This window comes from Odocoileus virginianus, chromosome 3 (genome assembly GCF_023699985.2).
Source record: "Odocoileus virginianus isolate 20LAN1187 ecotype Illinois chromosome 3, Ovbor_1.2, whole genome shotgun sequence".
NCBI classification, from domain to species: Eukaryota; Metazoa; Chordata; class Mammalia; order Artiodactyla; family Cervidae; genus Odocoileus; species Odocoileus virginianus.
In genome coordinates, this window is record NC_069676.1 from 23,185,027 (window position 1) to 23,203,964 (window position 18,938).

At 41.7% G+C, this 18,938-nt stretch overlaps 1 protein-coding gene across 1 annotated transcript in view; it reads left to right on the plus strand.

The window, feature by feature from the left end:
- The window catches only part of FBN2 (fibrillin 2), a 220,154-nt gene extending 206,520 nt beyond the window's left edge, over positions 1 to 13,634 (plus strand). The window contains exons 62-65 of the mRNA XM_070465076.1: positions 734 to 853; positions 7,567 to 7,798; positions 9,467 to 9,638; positions 11,728 to 13,634. Coding sequence (XP_070321177.1) covers positions 734 to 853; positions 7,567 to 7,798; positions 9,467 to 9,638; positions 11,728 to 12,102 — 899 coding nt within the window. The 3' untranslated portion in view covers positions 12,103 to 13,634. The remainder of the gene's footprint in view (positions 1 to 733; positions 854 to 7,566; positions 7,799 to 9,466; positions 9,639 to 11,727) is intronic.
- The last annotated feature ends 5,304 nt before the right edge of the window (positions 13,635 to 18,938 follow it).

Genomic DNA, 18,938 nt, shown 5'->3' on the forward strand with positions numbered 1-18,938 from the left:
GTTGCCATGTGTGAGTTCAGCTTGTGACTATCTACATAAGATACAATTTATTAATTATCCCTATAAATTTGTTACACATATATCAGACATGCCAATTTCATTTCTCTTTTTATGGGTAAATTTCAAAGCCTCAGTTGTCATTCCAGAAGAGTTTGCGTGTATAAACAAAGAAATTATTCCATATGTTTCACAATACTGTATCATGTCTAAAAATAATGTTTTTAAATACTTTAAATTTGCATCTAATTAATCTCAAATAGTAATAAATTTTTTGGCATTCCCAACCATTATACTTCTTTAGGTATTTCTGTAATGCTTGTATCTTCCCAAAAATGAGAATTAACATGTCAATCACTTTTGAACTTACTGGAATATGTGATGCAAATATATTTATATCATATACCAAATAAATCATACCATATGTAGTTAATCCATCCAAAATGCACAACATTTGTGGTTGCTATGGTTGATTTGCTGAAATTAAGATATTATTTGAAGCACTGACGTGGCATGGCTGGTGGATAGCATGAGAATGATGTGGTTTCTTATCTCAGAACCATTCTCTGTACCACCACTGACTTAATAACCATGTGACTTGGGAAAAATCACAGCCCCTCGGGGTGTCTTGTTTGTTTGTTCCTCTGGTAATCATTACCCCGTGTTGTGTTTGGAGTACATTTAAGAATAGTAGAAGAAAGGTGACATACAGATCTTGCCGGGATTGTTTTTACAGATGTTGATGAATGTGATGGAAACCATAGGTGCCAGCATGGCTGCCAGAACATCCTGGGAGGCTACAGGTGTGGCTGCCCGCAAGGATATATTCAGCATTACCAGTGGAATCAGTGTGTTGGTGAGAACCCGCTTGTTACATGGCATCTGCTTTTCTTGCCTTAAACTATCTTTTACTAAAACAAATAAGCAATAAAGATTGTCGTTTTCAGTGTAGCCTTTAAACCCTGGAACTTAAAAAACCAGTACTTAGGACTGATGCATGGAAATTCATTAAACTACTTTGTATACTTGTGTGTATTTGAAAATATACATAATATACTTTAAAATGTTAAGTACCTAAAAGGTAACTCAGTTAGAGCTTTGATAATTTTAATTTTCTGCTAGCTGATAATTTTAAGTTTCTGAAGATGATGTCAAGACTCATTTATATCATCTTCATTTGCTAAGGTCAAAGGCTTTTTTTTTAATCAGTAATTTAGTATCTTTAGATTTGGGGTTGAAGGGTTGCCCATCCATCTGCTCATATAAATCTAAAAGGAATCATATCAAATTAATGAGCATCATTCATCTTTGCTCTCCAGTCACATATTTAATGAAGGGGGTATAAAGGATTTTAAGGTAGAAAAAGGAACTAGTTATAGCAAATACTGTTGAAAACTACAGACAAAAAAAGTGTTTGTAAAATAAAATCTGTAGACACTCAACTCTCTTTCTTGCACTGATAGAGTCATGGAAGTGCCCCTTTTTTTTTTTTTTTTTTTTTTTTGGAAATTCTCCTTTTAAGGAGAGTTTGATCAAAGAGAACATTACTGTCTACTTGAATAGCCAGCTGACTTAGCAAACGCCCAATTTCTTGGCTCCATTTGAATGCCCTTCCTAGACGCAGCGTCCAACACAGTGAGACAGTAGATAGGGGCACAGCTTGAGCAGAAGGGGGAACAGCGGGCCTGCTGAGAAGCAGCAGGTTGCTTCCTGTTTCTCTGTAGTGACTGAAATTACCCCACGTGTATTTCAAGTATTTTACTCTACGGGATCCACTAAGTAAATTAATTTGATTTTATCCGTGATGATCTTCTCAAAAGAAATTTCTAATGACAGTTTAGTGAATTGAGAAAATCAAGACAAATTTCAGAGGTGGGAAAGCAGCTCTGAAAGTTGGTGCAGCTCTGCTGTGGCTTTGTGCCAGGCCAAAGACAGATGCTTAGCCGTACCAGCAACACACTCTCCTGGGGGAAAAGCAGAAGCCAGTGATGATCTGGAAGTTAAGGATAGAGTTTGAAAGGATTATCAAAATGATGACTTAGGCTGTCCATCAAAATGACTTTATAAGTTCAGTTTCCTTCTTTTCTCTTCATAGAAAAAAGATGCAGAAGTTATTATGCCCCAATTTATTGATTCATAAACAGATAAAGTATAGGGACACTCTTCAGAACATAGGAAATGGTCTTTTTTTAGGAAACTAAGCGTGCAAAGTGATTTTTATTATATTGTGCTGTTTATAAAATGAGAGGCTCACCCCCCTATTCAGTTAATACCATGGACTTCTTGGTTACTTCTGCAGAACTTAAAGCAGAAGAATGATCTGTAATATTTCACATGTATCAGTTTAAATAAAATCCTTGTTTTTAAAGTAATCATAAGTAGAAATTGGAATGTGCATGGAGGATCAACTCAATTTCTGAGTTTTTTAAGTTTCCTGGAATTTCTGCCTGTAAGCATTTAGTGTGAAAATAGACACACAGGTTTTCACTGAATATGGTCTGACTTAAAGTCAGGGCTGTGTGGTGTACCCAAGTTGTTCTTGGTGGGATCGTTGGAGTAGGTACTTAAGCAAGGCAGTCACCCCAGAGCAACTCACGCTGGGATTCAGCCAGAAGCCAGTGGGCCTTCTAATCAGCAGAGACCCCCATCGACAGAGGGATAGTGGTTTCAGAGATGAATTAAAAGCTGAAGATACATAAGCAGATACCCCAACTGTAAGAATAAATGTTAGCTTGCTCTGCTAAAATGGGCACCTCTAAGCCGCAAGCCTCTGGGTAAGTAAGATGAAGCAGGGATTTATTTTGAAATATTAGAGATTCTTCTGTGCGGGGTTGAGCAATCCAGCTCATCACTAATAAAATCTAACTCTCTTGCAGTTTTGAACCCACAGAACATTATAATTATAACTCAAATATATTTCAGCAATAGAATCAAACAACCATCAGGAACTAATAAAAGCAACAAGTTAGCAAAATAGCAATGTTATAACAAAATGCAAATCGAAAGGCCACAAATCATTTTTATCTGTCACTGTGAGAATGAATATCTTCAGTTATTCATATGATTGAAGAAGAAATATCCCATGAAGTATCTCAGACACATTTAACTGGGATCCCCTTGTAAATGGACACAAACATTACATCGGATAACTTAACTAGTAGTAAGCTGTAGACCTTCACCGGTGTTAATACTGCTGCCAGTGTCAGAAAAATGACAGCATTTGAAGAGATAGGATTGAAAAACATTTTAAATCCAAGTGGATACTTTAAGAAGTGTTCAGCCAGTTACCACAGAATACTTATAACATTCTGATACATAGATTTTACAGATTTAGGAACATTCCCATGTGTTCCTAAATAATATGCAAGCATTATAATTATTCTAAACTGAAAATAAGGTAATATTACTAACATTTGCATATGATTGCATCTTAATATATGAAGCTTTGATTTACTTGGTGTTAGCAACTTCTAGTTCCTTCTATGTCCCTTTCAAAATAATTTGAACATAGCTTAGTGAGACTTGAGTCAGCTCAAAGTAGGTTTCAAACCGGAGCATATTTTCACATTCAGATTACCTGTGCCTATAAAATTATGCTATGGCATACATTTATAGGATATAAATATGATGTCTGTCATGGTGCCTCCAAAAGTTTTAACTGTATAAAAATGTTCTTGTCAGTGGTATGTTTAAATGCAGTTTATTCAATTAGTTGCCTTTCTTGGTAATTTTTCCACATTAGCACAATATCTAATACTATGTTCTAAGAATCTAATACATATATCTAAGAACTATGGATGGAAGTTCGTGACATTGTACAGGAGACAGGAATCAAGACCATCCCCAAGAAAAAGAAATGCAAAAAAGCAAAATGGCTGTCTGAGGAGGCCTTACAAATAGCTGTGAAAAGAAGAGAAGCGAAAAGCAAAGGAGAAAAGGAAAGATATACCCATTTGAATGCAGAATTCCAAAGAGTAGCAAGGAGAGATAAGAAAGCCTTCCTCAGTGATCAATGCAAAGAAATAGAGGAAAACAATAGAATGGGAATGACTCTAGATCTCTTCAACAAAATTAGAGATACCAGGGGAATATTTCATGCAAAGATGGGCACAATAAAGGACAGAAATGGTAGGGACCTAACAGAAGCAGAAGATATTAAGAAGAGGTGGCAAGAATACACAGAACTGTACAAAAAATGATCGTCATGACCCAGATAATCATGATGGTGTGATCACTCACCTAGAGCCAGACATCCTGGAATGTGAAGTCAAGTGGGCCTTAGGAAGTATCACTACAAACAAAGCTAGTGGAGGTGATGGAATTCCAGCCAACCTATTTCAAATCCTGAAAGATGACGCTGTGAAAGTGCTGCACTCAATATGTCAGCAAATTTGGAAAACTCAGCGGTGACCACAGGACTGGAAAAGGTCAGTTTTCATTCCAATCCCAAAGAAAGGCAATGCCAAAGAATGCTCAAACTACCACACAACTGCACTCATCTCACACGCTAGTAAAGTAATGCTTAAAATTCTCCAAGCCAGGCTTCAGCAATACATGAACTGTGAACTTCCAGATGTTCAAGCTGGTTTTAGAAGAGGCAGAGGAACCAGAGATCTAATTGCCAACATCTGCTGGATCATCAATAAAGCAAGAGAGTTCCAGAAAAACATCTATTTCTGCTTTACTGACTATGCCAAAGCCTTCGACTGTGTGGATCACAATAAACTATGAAAAATTCTGAAAGAGATGGGAATACCAGACCACCTGACCTGCCTCTTGAGAAACCTGTATGCAGGTCAGGAAGCAACAGTTAGAACTGGACATGGAACAACAGACTGGTTCCAAATAGGAAAAGGAGTCTGTCAAGGCTGTGTATTGTCACCCTGCTTATTTAACTTATATGCAGAGTACATCATGAGAAATGCTGGGCTGGAAGAAGCACAGCTGGAATCAAGATTTCTGGGAGAAATATCAATAACCTCAGATATGCAGATGACACCACCCTTATGGCAGAAAGTGAAGAGGAACTAAAGAGCCTCTTGATGAAAGTGAAAGAGGAGAGTGAAAAAGTTGGCTTAAAGCTCAACATTCGGAAAACTAAGATCATGGCATCCGGTCCCATAACTTCATGGGAAATAGATGGGGAAACAGTGGCTGACTTTATTTTTCTGGGCTCAAAATCACAGCAGATGGTGATTGCAGCCATGAAATTAAAAGACGCTTACTCCTTGGAAGGAAAGTTATGACCAACCTAGACAGCATATTAAAAAGCAGAGACATTACTTTGCCAAGAAAGGTCCGTCTAGTCAAAGCTATAGTTTATCCAGTGGTCATGTATGGATGTGACAGTTGGACTATAAAGAAAGCTGAGTGCCAAAGAATTGATGCTTTTGAACTGTGGTGTTGGAGAAGATTCTTGAGAGTCCCTTGGACTGCAAGGAGATCCAAACAGTCCATCCTAAAGGTGATCAGTCCAGGGTGTTCACTGGAAGGTCTGATGTTGAAGCTGAAACTCCAGTATTTTGGCCACCTCATGTGAAAAGCTGACTCATTTGAAAAGACCCTGATGCTGGGAAAGATTGTGGGCAGGAGGAGAAGGGGATGACAGAGGATGAGATGGTTGAATGGCACCACCGACTCAATGGATGTGGTTTTGGGTGAACTCCGGGAGTTGGTGATGGACAGGGAGGCCTGGTGTGCTGCGGTTCATGGGGTCGCAAAGAGTCGGACGTGTCTGAGCGACTGAACTGAATACTATGTTCATATCAGGATCATTTTGTTAAACTATAACCTAACTCACATTCTGTATCAGGAGAGAAACACCACATATAAAAATTGTGTCAGATTTAATTATAAAAGCAGATGAACCTTTGAGGCGGAATTCCAAGTCTTTGATATATAGAAATAAAATAGTAGTTATATTTATGTCATAAGTAGCAGGTTTGATCCCTGGTCTGGGAAGATCCCCTGGAGAAGGAAATGGCAACCCACTCCAGTATTCGGGACAGAGGAACCTGGCAGGCTGCAATCCACGGGGTCGCAAAGAGTTGGACTCGACTTAGCAACTGAGCAACAACAGCGAGCTTACTTATTAAGAATTTATTCATATGCTTTCTCCCTGAAGGCCGAGAATTTGTGCATATTAGGTAATCATGGTATGTTTCATATCCAGTGATTAAGAATGCTGTATTTGGCAGTTTGGTTTAATTCTGAAACTGTACTCATGAGACAGAAATGTGCCTAATAATATTGGCCTTTTCAACAAGCTCTGTATCGTAGTTGATGAAGTATAATTTCCTGTGTGAGAGGCTTTTCCAGCGAGGCTCCATCTGCATCCTCCGTAATCTCCCTGAGCTACTGCAGATAAGCACTTCGTTCTAGCTGCTGTGTCCCAAGGGCACACCTAATTGCAAATGGGCCTGTTTCCCCACATGAGCTAAACACGGACTTCTCATGTATTTGGTAAGCAAACACATTATGCTCTAGTACAGTCACAAGAATATGAAAGAATTCCATGGACCAGACATGACTGGTGCCCAGGGTGAAATTTGGATGATGATGAAGCCCACAGGGGTCAAGCCACAGACTAGGTATCAACCAGACAGTTAAGAGCAAAATTGTCATCTCCAAAGTTAAAAGCAGAGTCAAACTTTGATTTTGTAAAAACGATAAGAGTAGCTGAAAGTATTAACCTGAAATCCTCTTGTTGTCAGTCATTTATGGTGTAGCGTCCGTCATTACACTAGTAAAACCCATGTCGGCTGATGGCTTGGCACAAACCCACATCAGAAGGCAAAGCATGTACACCATAGGTTCTCAAGTGGTTAAAAGTGTATGAGGCTATTGGTTCAATAGGTTCAACTAATGTTTACTTCAGTTATTTTCATTTAGAATATTTAGATTTTTTTATATACTTTTCTCTCCACATATATAATGAATGCTTTGTAAATTGCTAGGAGAATGGATAAAAAATACAGATATAAATTGAGGCTTTTTAAACATTGAAATATAATTCACATACCATAAAATTCGCCTTTTAAAGTGTCCAGTTCAGTGATTTTTAAGTATATTCTTACAGCAGTGTACAACCGTCAGCAACACATCTTTACCCCGAAAAGAAGCTCAGTACCCCTTAGAAGTCATTCTCCGTTTCTCCCTCCCTACAGCTCCTGGCAACTAGTCATCTACTTTCTGTCCTTGTGAGTCTGTCTGAGGCACAGACTTTTGAAGTAACCTTCTGAAAAGTGAATAGAAGAGTTACTCAGGAGTCAGACTGCAAATATCTGTGCCCAAAGGCTGCCAGGGTGTTCAGAAAAACCTAGTACAAACAGAATATAAAAGCGTGGGGAAGCTTTTGTTTAAGCCATAATTTTAGAGGAATTTGTCGGGTCTTGTTTTTGTTTTTTTTTAATTTCATATGCTTTGCAAATCAAACATCACGGTAAACATTTAAAAATGTGGGTCTAAAGCAGCTTCCCCTATAAAATCATAGATTTTTGATACTGGGGCTCTTCTTTGCCCCACTTCCCTCCCCTCCACTTGTAAAAGGCTCTTGCTTTATGTTCTTAGATGAGAATGAATGCTCCAATCCCAATGCCTGTGGCTCTGCTTCCTGCTACAACACCCTGGGGAGCTACAAGTGCGCCTGCCCCTCTGGGTTCTCCTTCGACCAGTTCTCCAGTGCCTGCCACGACGTGAACGAGTGCTCGTCTTCCAAGAACCCGTGCAATTACGGCTGCTCCAACACGGAAGGGGGCTACCTCTGCGGCTGCCCACCTGGGTACTACAGAGTGGGACAGGGGTAAGGCCCTCCCCCTCCCCACACACGGGAAAGTGAGCGGGGCCCAGTGCCTGGCCGCCTGGCACTCGGGGAAGGTAAATGGTGATTAAAAGTTGACTAGGGAAAAGCACTGATCAGAGCCTTTAGGTGTGGGAGGAAGAAGCTCCGGGAAGGCATGTGGATTCCCTGCTTTGTGGTGAGCACAGGACTCGAACTTGTATATGGGTATCATTCTCTTGCCTTTTAAAATGGCCTGAATAAATCCCTTAAGGCCAGAGACAACAGATGTGGCTCCTGTGTTATCACACACACCTGGGCTAAGAGATACAAATGGAAATGGCTTCTCCCAGATTCTTACATGAATTTTGGCAGGTACTAGCCCTGTGCTCGGAGAAGGCAATGGCACCCCACTCCAATACTCTTGCCTGGAAAATCCCATGGATGGAGGAGCCTGGTAGGCTGCAGTCCATGATGTCACTAAGAGTCGGACACGACTGAGCGACTTCACTTCACTTTTCACTTTCATGCATTGGAGAAGGAAATGGCAACCCACTCCAGTATTCTTGCCTGGAGAATCCCAGGGACGGGGGAGCCTGGTGGGCTGCCGTCTATGGGGTCGCACAAGAGTCGGACACGACTGAAGTGACTTAGCAGCAGCAGCAGCCCTGTGGTTGGAGAAGGCAATGGCACCCCACTCCAGTCTTCTTGCCTGGAGAATCCCGTGGACGGAGGAGCCTGGTGGGCTGCAGTCCATGGGGTCGCTAAGAGTCAGACACGACTGAGCGACTTCACTTTCACGCATTGGAGAAGGAAATGGCAGCCCACTCCAGTGTTCTTGCCTGGAGAATCCCGTGGACAGAGGAGCCTGGCGGGGTGCCGTCCATGGGGTCGCACAGAGTGGAACACGACCGAGTGACTACGCACAGCCCCGTGCTCCATGAGGAAGGAGCTGTCCCGCTCTTTGCTCATCTGGCCTTTTGCTGCACAGAGAGGACTTGCCAGGTTGGAGTGACACTGTCTCTTCCAGGCTGGGCCCCCTCAGCTAGTCCCACTTTCCCAAGAGCAGCCGTCTCAAGTGCTGTCAGCTGAGGTCCTGGCCACCTGCCTCCTTCCTTCAAGGAAGCCGGTGGTCCACAACATAGAAGATGGGAATTCAGGAGTCACCTTCCTCAGAGGGAACAGTGTGTGAGTCAGACACTGAGGGTTGTGGACTAATATGTCCACAGTGGGTACATAGTAATGCTTGAAGCAGAAATCTTGGTGTAGACAAGGGTCATTTAGCATCAGCTTACTGACTCTTTCACTAATCAAAATAGGAGTTCAGCAGTCTCAGTTGGTAAGCAGCAAATGTAGGCTTCAGGCTTTGGAATCAACAGAACTTCTAACACTCTCTGAAAATTCATACTTGACTTTTACCAGCTCGATTTAACTACACAGAGTGCTTCAGTCTAATCAGGATTGAAAATTGAGGAAACTTGGGGCTCACTGTTGGAAGAATTTTGCTGTTTAAAATAAAGGAGAATCTCATGCATTAAGTGCTGAAGAAAAGTTACCAAGGCTATTAGGTTTTTATGTTTATGATCTTAGGGTTTGCTTTGTGGGTTTCTTATTTTGGAAAAACCTCTGCTCTACCTCTGGAAATAGAGTTATGATAAAGTCTGACATCAATTTGCATCTCGTTGCAAATAGCCACTGCGTCTCAGGAATGGGATTTAACAAAGGGCAGTACCTGTCAATGGATACAGAGGTCGATGAAGAGAATGCTCTGTCCCCGGAAGCGTGCTATGAGTGCAAAATCAACGGCTACTCTAAGAAGGACAACAGACAGAAGAGAAGTGTTCATGAATCCAAACACATTGCTGTGAGTAACTTCACTTTATTTTGTCATCAGATTTTTTCCATATGGAGTCATGTATACTATTGCAGTAAACTTTTATGTAGGTTTCAGCCTTAGTGGAGCTAAACCTCCACCTCGTGAAATTCATCAGCTTAGTTAATGGACAAGCTATGGCAGAGACAAGTAAGTTAAAATTAGTGGTGTTTTTAACTCAGAACCAGAGAAGGCAATGGCACCCCACTCCAGTACTCTTGCCTTGAAAATCCCATGGACGGAGGAGCCTAGAAGGCTGCGGTCCATGGAGTCGCTGAGGGTCGGACATGACTGAGAAACTTCACTTTCACTTTCCACTTTCATGCATTGGAGAAGGAAATGGCAACCCACTCCAGTGTTCTTGCCTGGAGAATCCCAGGGACGGGGGAGCCTGGTGGGCTGCCGTCTATGGGCTCGCACAGAGTCGGACACGACTGAAGCGACTTAGTAGCTAACAGAAAGGACTGGGGGACTTTAAGATTCATAGTTTCAGATCACATGTTGGCATTTTTGACTTGTGCCAGGAGGTAATAAGATGTCCTTCTAGAAAATAACTACTTTGAAAGGATTCAAAAAATGAATTTATTGTGAATCTGTGCAATTCTGTTGTATACATATGTAGTATACTGGTCTGATCTTAATTTTCAGTAGGTAAGCCAACCATGTGTCACATTTTGTGACATTTATAAGACAGATGTTCCTTCCATAAAAGTTTTATCTCCAAATAACTTGTATTTTGTAAGGAGCTGAAAATCTGAATTGCCTGCTGCTGCTATTTCTTTCTGTTCATGGTATTTAGCAGAGTGGTTAAATGGGTGGGCCACAGATTCTTGGTTTTGAATTTATTCCCTGACCCTCTGTACTTACTACCCATGTTACACAGAGCATATTTACTTAGCCTCTCTCTACCTCAATTTCTTCACCTGTTAAAATGGAAATAAAAATATTTACCTCCAAAGGCTGGCAAGAAGATTAATGGAGCGATTACTGTGAAGCTTCTGAAACGGTGCCTGGCATAAATATTGACACGTGTTCTCCAAATAATACCCAGTATCTGGAGGTGTTTTCCCCCAGAGATCAGGGAGACCATCCTCGTCATTTAGTGTCACTGCAGAATTCCCCATCAAAACAGCTAGTCAGCAGCTAACTGGCTGTGTGCATTGGGCAACTTGCTTCAGTTTTCTGGGCCTCAGAAGTGTATAAGATGAGACTTCTCTAGCCACAAAATCTCTGGTTCTTTTTTATAATAGTACATAAGCCAGCATTACATTTACCTTAAATAGATTAAGGTACCTAGCTGATGTTTAAATATGGCAGCTGAGCTATTCATTAAGTAAGCCAAACTACAGATCCAGAAATTCTGCTTGTAAAACCCTCCTGTTGTGGTTCTAGGGGGCTGCATGCTGAAGGGGGCACCTTGGTACCACAGTCCCCAAGTTCTTGGCAGGCACCCACTCAAAGCATTGATTTTTTTTTGCCCCTGTCTTACTGAAATAAGCTTTCTTAAACCTCCCATACGTCTGACCGAGGGAGACTTGGTGTATCTGGGCCCTGCCCCATTGGCTTTTAATCAAAGCTGGTTCAAACCTGAACCCTGATGACTCTGGAGATCCCCCCCTCTGCACTGACAGCTCCCAGCAAACACACTCACACGTGGTTTGTGGCCAGAAAATCTACCAGGGCTTTCAGAGTGAAGATCCCTCTAAGCACAGTTAAAACAACTGCACTTCTCTTTCAACTCCGACAACAAAAAAATTACCGTCATTTCCTAAGTTGTCTCTTGTTTATTATTAATAAGCATGATATTTCATAAACCCCCCAAAAAAACTTGAAATATGAGTGCTCCCCATCAGCTCGGCCCTGTAACCTTACCTGGGTAAGGTGCGGGAACAGTCGTAAAGATCTACAGGGCACACTCGGTGGAAGTGACCTTTTCTCCCAGCCGAGGGTAAGTTACAAGCAGGCAGGCAGAGACAGTATGTCACTGTGGCTGCAGCCCCCCCGCCCATGGCCGGCTCCTGCAAGTCCTCGGTTTGTGCTGTCAAAGCGCTTCCCACACCGTTTCCTGCTCTTCTTCCAGGTTAAACAGATCAGCCTGGAGAGCGTCGACATGGACAGCCCGGTGATGATGAAGTTTAACGTCTCCGGCCTTGGTGCGAAGGAGCACATCGTAGAATTCATGCCCGCCATCGAGCCGCTCAACAACCACATCCGCTATGTCATCTCGCAGGGGAATGACGACGGCGTCTTCCGCATTCACCAGAGGAATGGGCTCAGCTACTTGCACACGGCCAAGAGGAAGCTCGTGCCTGGCATGTACACACTGGAAATCACTAGCGTCCCTCTCTACAAGAAAAAGGAGCTTAAGAAACTGGAAGACAGCAATGAGGATGACTACCTCCTAGGGGAGCTGGGGGAGGCTCTCAGAATGAGGCTGCAGATTCAACTCTATTAACCCCTTGCAGACTTGGTTCCAGGCTCAAATCCCTGCACAGCCAGCCTTCAGAAGCCTCTGAGAAATCAATGACTAGTTTTAAAGAGGAAAGAAAAAAAAGACTTTTGTTTCTTTCCTCCCTGTCTCAGACTTCAGAATGTTGACCCTCACAGGGAGGGATAATGTAGACTCTGGTGTGGCCAAAGATTTGAGTACAAAGGCAACCGTGGTTACTGTATTTTTATATAACTTCACTTTAAAGTATATTAAAAAACTAAATATTCAAGAGATCAGCATATGGCACTAAATGCACAAAAATAATGTGAGCTTTTTTTTTTTTTCCTGTTAGCAGTCTGTAACACTTTGGGTATTTTGCTATAGTTGCTAATTAAAAAAATATAGATGTTTATTTATTTTTAATGCAGTAATATATGGAGAAATGAACAAACTATGTAAACAAAAAGGGAAACTCACTTGTTTTTCTTTAGATTTATAAATTTGAGCTATTTCTTTTAGAGGTGCTTTTTTTTTAAAAAAAAAAAAATTCAGTAGATTCAAGAGATGTTTCCTTTGGTTTTCTGCCAGTCGTCCAACTGGTACACATCTGATTATTTTAAAGGAAGCCTCACAGAGCTGAATAGGCAGTAATCAATGTGTCATTAGATCCTTTATAAAGGAGATCAAAGCCAGAGCAGCTCACTGTGATGATACTCCACATCAGCAGACACACCAGGCAACAGAGGATGAAGCTCAACCACTGTAGCAAAATACCTTGACTGCTTGTGAGACCAGTAGCGTTGCAGGCCAAACCGTACTGTATTTCCTTCTCATAACCTCAAGGAAGCACATGTGCTACCCACAACACCTCATTCTTACCCAGGGCATGCTGCATACTTGTGGTACTGTAGGCAGCTGAAGAACTGCCGTTCCTTCGGCAAGGAACACCTGGCATTCTGTAGTGTTTGGTGCTGTCTTAGATTAATGGTGCATTTATTACATTCAAGCTATTTCAGGATTGCCATATGTGCAAACAAACCATGCAGTACAGCCAAGGAATATATGTTTTTTTTTTTTTTAATCCTTTTTTTTTTTTTTAGAATTTTCATTAATACTGTAGTTATACACCATATGTCTCGTTTTATCATAGCCTATTGTGTATGAAAGATGTTTGTACAATGAATTGATGTCTAGTTTGCTTTTAGTCATTTAAAGAGATATTGTACTAGGACGTGCTAGTAAGCGTACGTCCCCGCATTCTTCTCAACCCAGGAACCTGTCCCTGGAGCAGTGAGCAAACCTCATACGTGAAACGGCCAAGGCACATGCAGGCTCTGGGTTGTTCCTCTCACACCCGAGCTGACCAAAGATTAGTCACCGGTCATATCCAGTTCGGGACTTTGTTTTGTTTCCTGATAACTAAAACAAAACAAACAGTGTAAATTTGTAATCAAGTGTTTGTGAGGAAAAACTTACGGCTTTTGGTTTTGTTTGTTTTTTGTAGGTCTGTGTATCAAATATGACACTTTTCTTGCAATAAAGCTTATTTTGGGGTAGCTTTGTGGCTGCGAGTTCTATGAGACCACAACCCTTGTTGTGTTTGTGGGAGGGACTGGGGGGCTCTGCTTTGAGGGACCTGTATGCAAATATCAGAAGGAGAGCCAGGCACCTTTTTTACAAGAAAACAAGGGACTGCTGTCTGTGACACAAAACAAGTGGGAGTGTTCAGCTGACAGTTCACGATTTGAGGCGATATTCGAACAGAAGGACACAGTCACGGCAGTTAATTGCTCACCTCTGTGTGGACACTAAGCTGCCCAGGACTCATCATCCTAGAGACCCCAGACTCTGTTGATTTCATCCTCACCTGTGCTTTGACTGCCATCGTGTTAAAGCACCCAAGATGAAGTGAAACATTCGAAGACTCTCCCTTCTTAGGGTTTTTCTGAACTTGAGTTTTTAAGCAAAAGTATACAGCAGGCATACCGCAGGCCATATGGTACCTTCACTGCAAATAACCCAGAGCTTTCTGTCTCTTGCAGTCTTGCAGTCTTACACTGTCCTCAGTGGACAAGTGTATAGATAGGAGAAGTCATTTGGCTCTCGTCTGATAGCACAGCTGAAATGAGCACAGATGGGTCTCCGAAGTTAATTCAATACGAAGTTTGAGAATGTGTGTGCTGAAATTCTTCATCTGAGGAATAAGAAAACAAGGAAATATTATGACTGATTTTAATGCTGTTCTTAGCCAACCAGAAATTAAGCTGCATGGAATAAGGGAAGTATTTGCCTTGGGGCATCCTTTAAAACTTAACATGCATCTTCAGTTTTATCTGGCATCTGTTACTAGTACAGCGTGAATGCTGTAATATGAAATTACCTGGAACCAAGTTTGACTCTGGATGTTGAGCAACAACAGCACTCTTAATTTAGCCTTAACTTGCTCTTGAGGAAGTTCCAGAATGCACACCAATGGGAGCTTCTCACAAAAGAGGGGGTAAAAAAAAAAAAAAAAACATTAGATGCCTTACACAGAGGATTGTACTAGAAGGAAATGATTACCTAAAGATGATCCTTCTGGGAAGAACCTTTTGGGGCACCTCTGATAGCTTTATTGCAACTCTCATTCTGAGCACTGATTCTAGCTATGATTAGTTTGTGCTTCTCTGGTAACTAAATCCTAATGATATATCCTGTACCATTTTGTCTTTCTCATTAACTGTCTCCTCAGAAATTACCTTGGCTAAGTTACAGAAAACTTCACGCAAGACCAATAACGTAAGCCCAGACATATTAAAACAAATCCAGCAAGTACATGTAATAGTAATACAATAAGCAATAATTTGGTCTTCACTTGACATAAATTCCTTTTCCACTAGCATTTAGATTTGGAGCTTTTAAAACCTTAGTCCACATTAGTACTTTTTTACTTTGTTCCTTACTTATAGTAGATGAAATTTGGTTACATTTGCACATGAAGCTTGCAAATAACTTAGAGTAATATATAAGGATTTACTCTATATTCTAACATCTGCCCTTTTTCATTATCTTGGGACATCACACAGGATAATTCATAAAATCTGTGTCATCTGAGGTTTTGTTTTTGCCTTCTTGGTTCAAGAATAAATGCTGAGGGTGGAAGGTGGGGAACACAAAGTTTACAGAGCATCTGTCTGTTTGAGACCTACAGACCTTTGATTCATATCCTTGATGCTTCAAGAGAAATGAGTTAATTTATATGTTAAACTGAACCATGAGGAATTGACAATATTGGGCCATGTTTGACCTACAAAATGGTAATTTCATATGGTTTGATAAATAGAAGTACTCATATTTCTCAAGAATAGGCTAGAAATCTGAAAACTTCCTTTCTCTTTGAAAGAATCAGGTCTGTTCACTCCTTTCCATGCTGCTCCTAATTTACAATAGTCCACAAGAGAATGTACATAATTTATTCAAACACCCACTTTCTTCCATGCTCCAAAGACTTTGGAAAGAATCACACATCTTTGGGACCCTGAGGGGATTACTGGAGTCTGTTTAAAGACAGAGACAAATCCATTGGGAAAAGTTAAATATAGCCCAATGTTTTTTCTTTTTTAAAAAAAAGAGGGAAACTTTAGAAATCCCTACTTCTAAAGAGACTGGAAAGATGGTGATTCATTAACACCACACAGGAAGTGAAGGTGACATCTGTTTTGCAATCTCAGCCAGCCTGCCTTTGATATCTAGCTTATGGTTCTATTTTATTTTTTTTAGTATGATTGCTTTCTCAAATAAATACAAAGTCATGGTTTTCTTGCTTAATAAGAAGTATGTGTTTCTGACCTTAGTTCTCTTTGAAAATCTATTTGATGTACAGAGCAAGAGTTCTGAAGCACAATAAACAGCCCACTAAATTCAGCATTTCAACCACTAAGGCAGTATCACTTTGGAGGTAAAAAAATCTTCAGATCAGGCAAACCTGAGTTTATCAAGTGGGAAATGGGACAAGCTCACTGACTCTCTTGGATATGTCCCGTCTGAGATCCTGTCCACCCCACTTTTGGATGGACGGATGGGTAGAAGTCTCCTGGGTGACCTGGTGTGACATGCAAGGCACTTTTGTTCGGTCATGAATGTCCAATTCATTGTAAACAAAAGATAAAAGAAAAGACTCACTCCAACCAGCTACATCACATCCCTGAGCTTTGGTTTCTTTCCTGAAATGATATTCCCCTGCAGAGTATCTGAGAGGATGGAGTGAGATAGTACAGGCAGTGCTGCCGGTGGAGAGCTAAGCACACAGCAAGCACTTAGTAGCTATCACCTGCTCTTCCTCTTCCTCCTCCCACTGTTCCTACAATGCACCCCCATATTCACACAAATCTCCTTCCTAAGTGTGGCCCTGAAATTGCAACCTTCCCCCTGAATTGTATGGGATAAGTGATCTGTACCCCTTGGGTATCCTGAGAAGTCCTGGCGTGGTCAAGAGCGTTTATAATCTCCACCCTGCCCTTCACTTATCGGAATCACTGGCTACAGCCCTTCAAGTTCAAGCCACCAACAGCTAGAGCCCTCTTACCTACAGATGCCTAGGAAACCAAATGTGAAGGAGCACACACAGACAGACACTGATAATCCTTTCTGGAATGACGTAGTGTCATGGAAAGTCAGAGCTGGAAAGGCCTTTGGAAACCCACTCATGTGCATGTGTGAGAAAACTCAGGTCCAGAGTCGTAACTGAGCTAATTCACTGTTAGTTTCCACCGAAGTGAGACCAGAACCCTGAGTACACGGTTGGAGTCTGGTGCTATTCATATTTCCACTCCATGGTAAGCCTACTTGGATCTCTTTTAAACCCTGGGGATGTAGGCCAGTTCCCATGGTTTTGGCTCCTATTGAATCCAAAAGTGTTTTCCAAGCACGACTCAAGCACTGCTTTTTGTTTTGTCTACCCCACCCTCTGTGCAACTGCTCCCAACCTCCTGTAGACCAGAGGTTTGGATACACACTGGAATGCCAAGATACCGGCTGCCACAGAGCAAACCCCACGTGAGTCATACACTGCTTTAAAGGCATACTAGAGCTCTGACTTTCAAAGGGTTAAATGTTTTATTTAAACCAGACCTTCAAAACTTCAAAAAAGAAAATACATACACATTTGTTTTATGAAGAACGCTTAGGGGAAGCACGCTAGTTGCTTGTATTGCTTAATTGTCATTTTTTTCCCTTTTCCTGTGAGACTAAAAGAGATATTACTAGGTTAAGCTGGCTTACTTTTGAAGGAGCCAAGAACCAAAAGCTCACATTAGTCACCCCCGTTAGGGCTGCAGATTAAATGTCAGGATGTAGTGTAGACATTTTCCAAAGGAAAACAGGAAAATGCTTTACATGACTTTTTAGAGCAAACCATAGGGAGAGTTAGCATTAATAGCCTTCCCCAGACAACTACTGCTACATGTGTGAGTTCCTTTAATGAAATAACAGTGGAGGCTGTGAATGGCTAATTCCTGGAAAATGTGTCAAAAAAGCAGCCCCTTGGCCTGTGCAAGCTGCCTAGGTTTCTGCTCTTGCATTTACCACCTTCCTTTCACCTATTGGACCGCAGCACCCCTGTACTGAGGGAACGCATTCATGCTGTGGTGAAATTAGAGCCTCAGGCCTATGCATGCGTGCGTGCTAAGTCACTTCAGCCGTGTCAACAACTTGCAATCCTATGGACTGTAGCCCGCCAAGCTACTCTGTCCATGGGATTCTCCAGACAAGAATACTGGAGTGGGTTGCCAGGCCCTCTTCCAGGGGATCTTCCCAACCATGGATCTCTGTGTCTCCTGCATTGGCAGGTGGGTTCTTTACCAGTAGCGCCACCTGGGAAACCCCCTCAGGCCTGTGTATTCATGGATAATAGGCCTGAGGCTGGCTCCTAAGATCCATGGTCATGTGTCAGCACCTGGAAACTCAACCTAAATGAATCTGTATCTTAATAGTTCTAGTAACTCACAGAGCAGGAGGAGAGAATATTCAGTGAGTAAGTGAAAGGAGTGAGAGTACTCTGAGCCTCCCCATAGGATCTGCCACCTTGGGTAGCGGTGGGCTACCAACAAACACCATGGACCTCCCAGGAGGAGCTGGGCCTCATCTAGGGAGTGGGTTGTTTCACAGTAACAATTTCACTGGAAATCCTCTGAACAGATTTCTGTGGGTCACTCTGGCAGTATCTTCTCATCTCTCTGGAGGATTTTCTTGATTTATGCTGCTTTTTTGCACCTTTGTAGGGTACCTCATAGATCTTACCCAAGATGAGAGCATATTGAAGGCTCTTGGGAGGACTGACTATAATTTGGATTTGTCACACTGATGCGCCCCATCCAAACCTGAACTGAACTTACTGTTTCTTCTGTAGTGCTGTGGGTAGGAGGAGGGGCCCAGTAACTTCTCCTCTTAGAGGGAGATTACACAGTTCTTATTTTTGAAACAAACTGATGCCAGTAAATTTGGAAAACTCAGCAGTGGCCACAGGACTGGAAAAGGTCAGTTTTCATTCCAATCCCAAAGAAAGGCAATGCCAAAAAATGTTCAAACTACCGCACAATTGCACTCATCTCACGCTAGTAATGTTCAAAATTCTCGAAGCCAGGCTTCAACAATACGTAAACCATGAACTTCCAGATGTTCAGGCTGATTTAGAAAAGGCTGAGTGAGGAACCAGAGATCAAATTGCCAACATCTGCTGGATCATCGAAAAAGCAAGAGAGTTCCAGAAAAACATCTATTTCTGCTTTATTGACTATGCCAAAGCCTTTGACTGTGTGGATCACAACAAACTATGGAAAATTCTGAAAGAGATGAAAATACCAGACCGCCTGACCTGCCTCTTG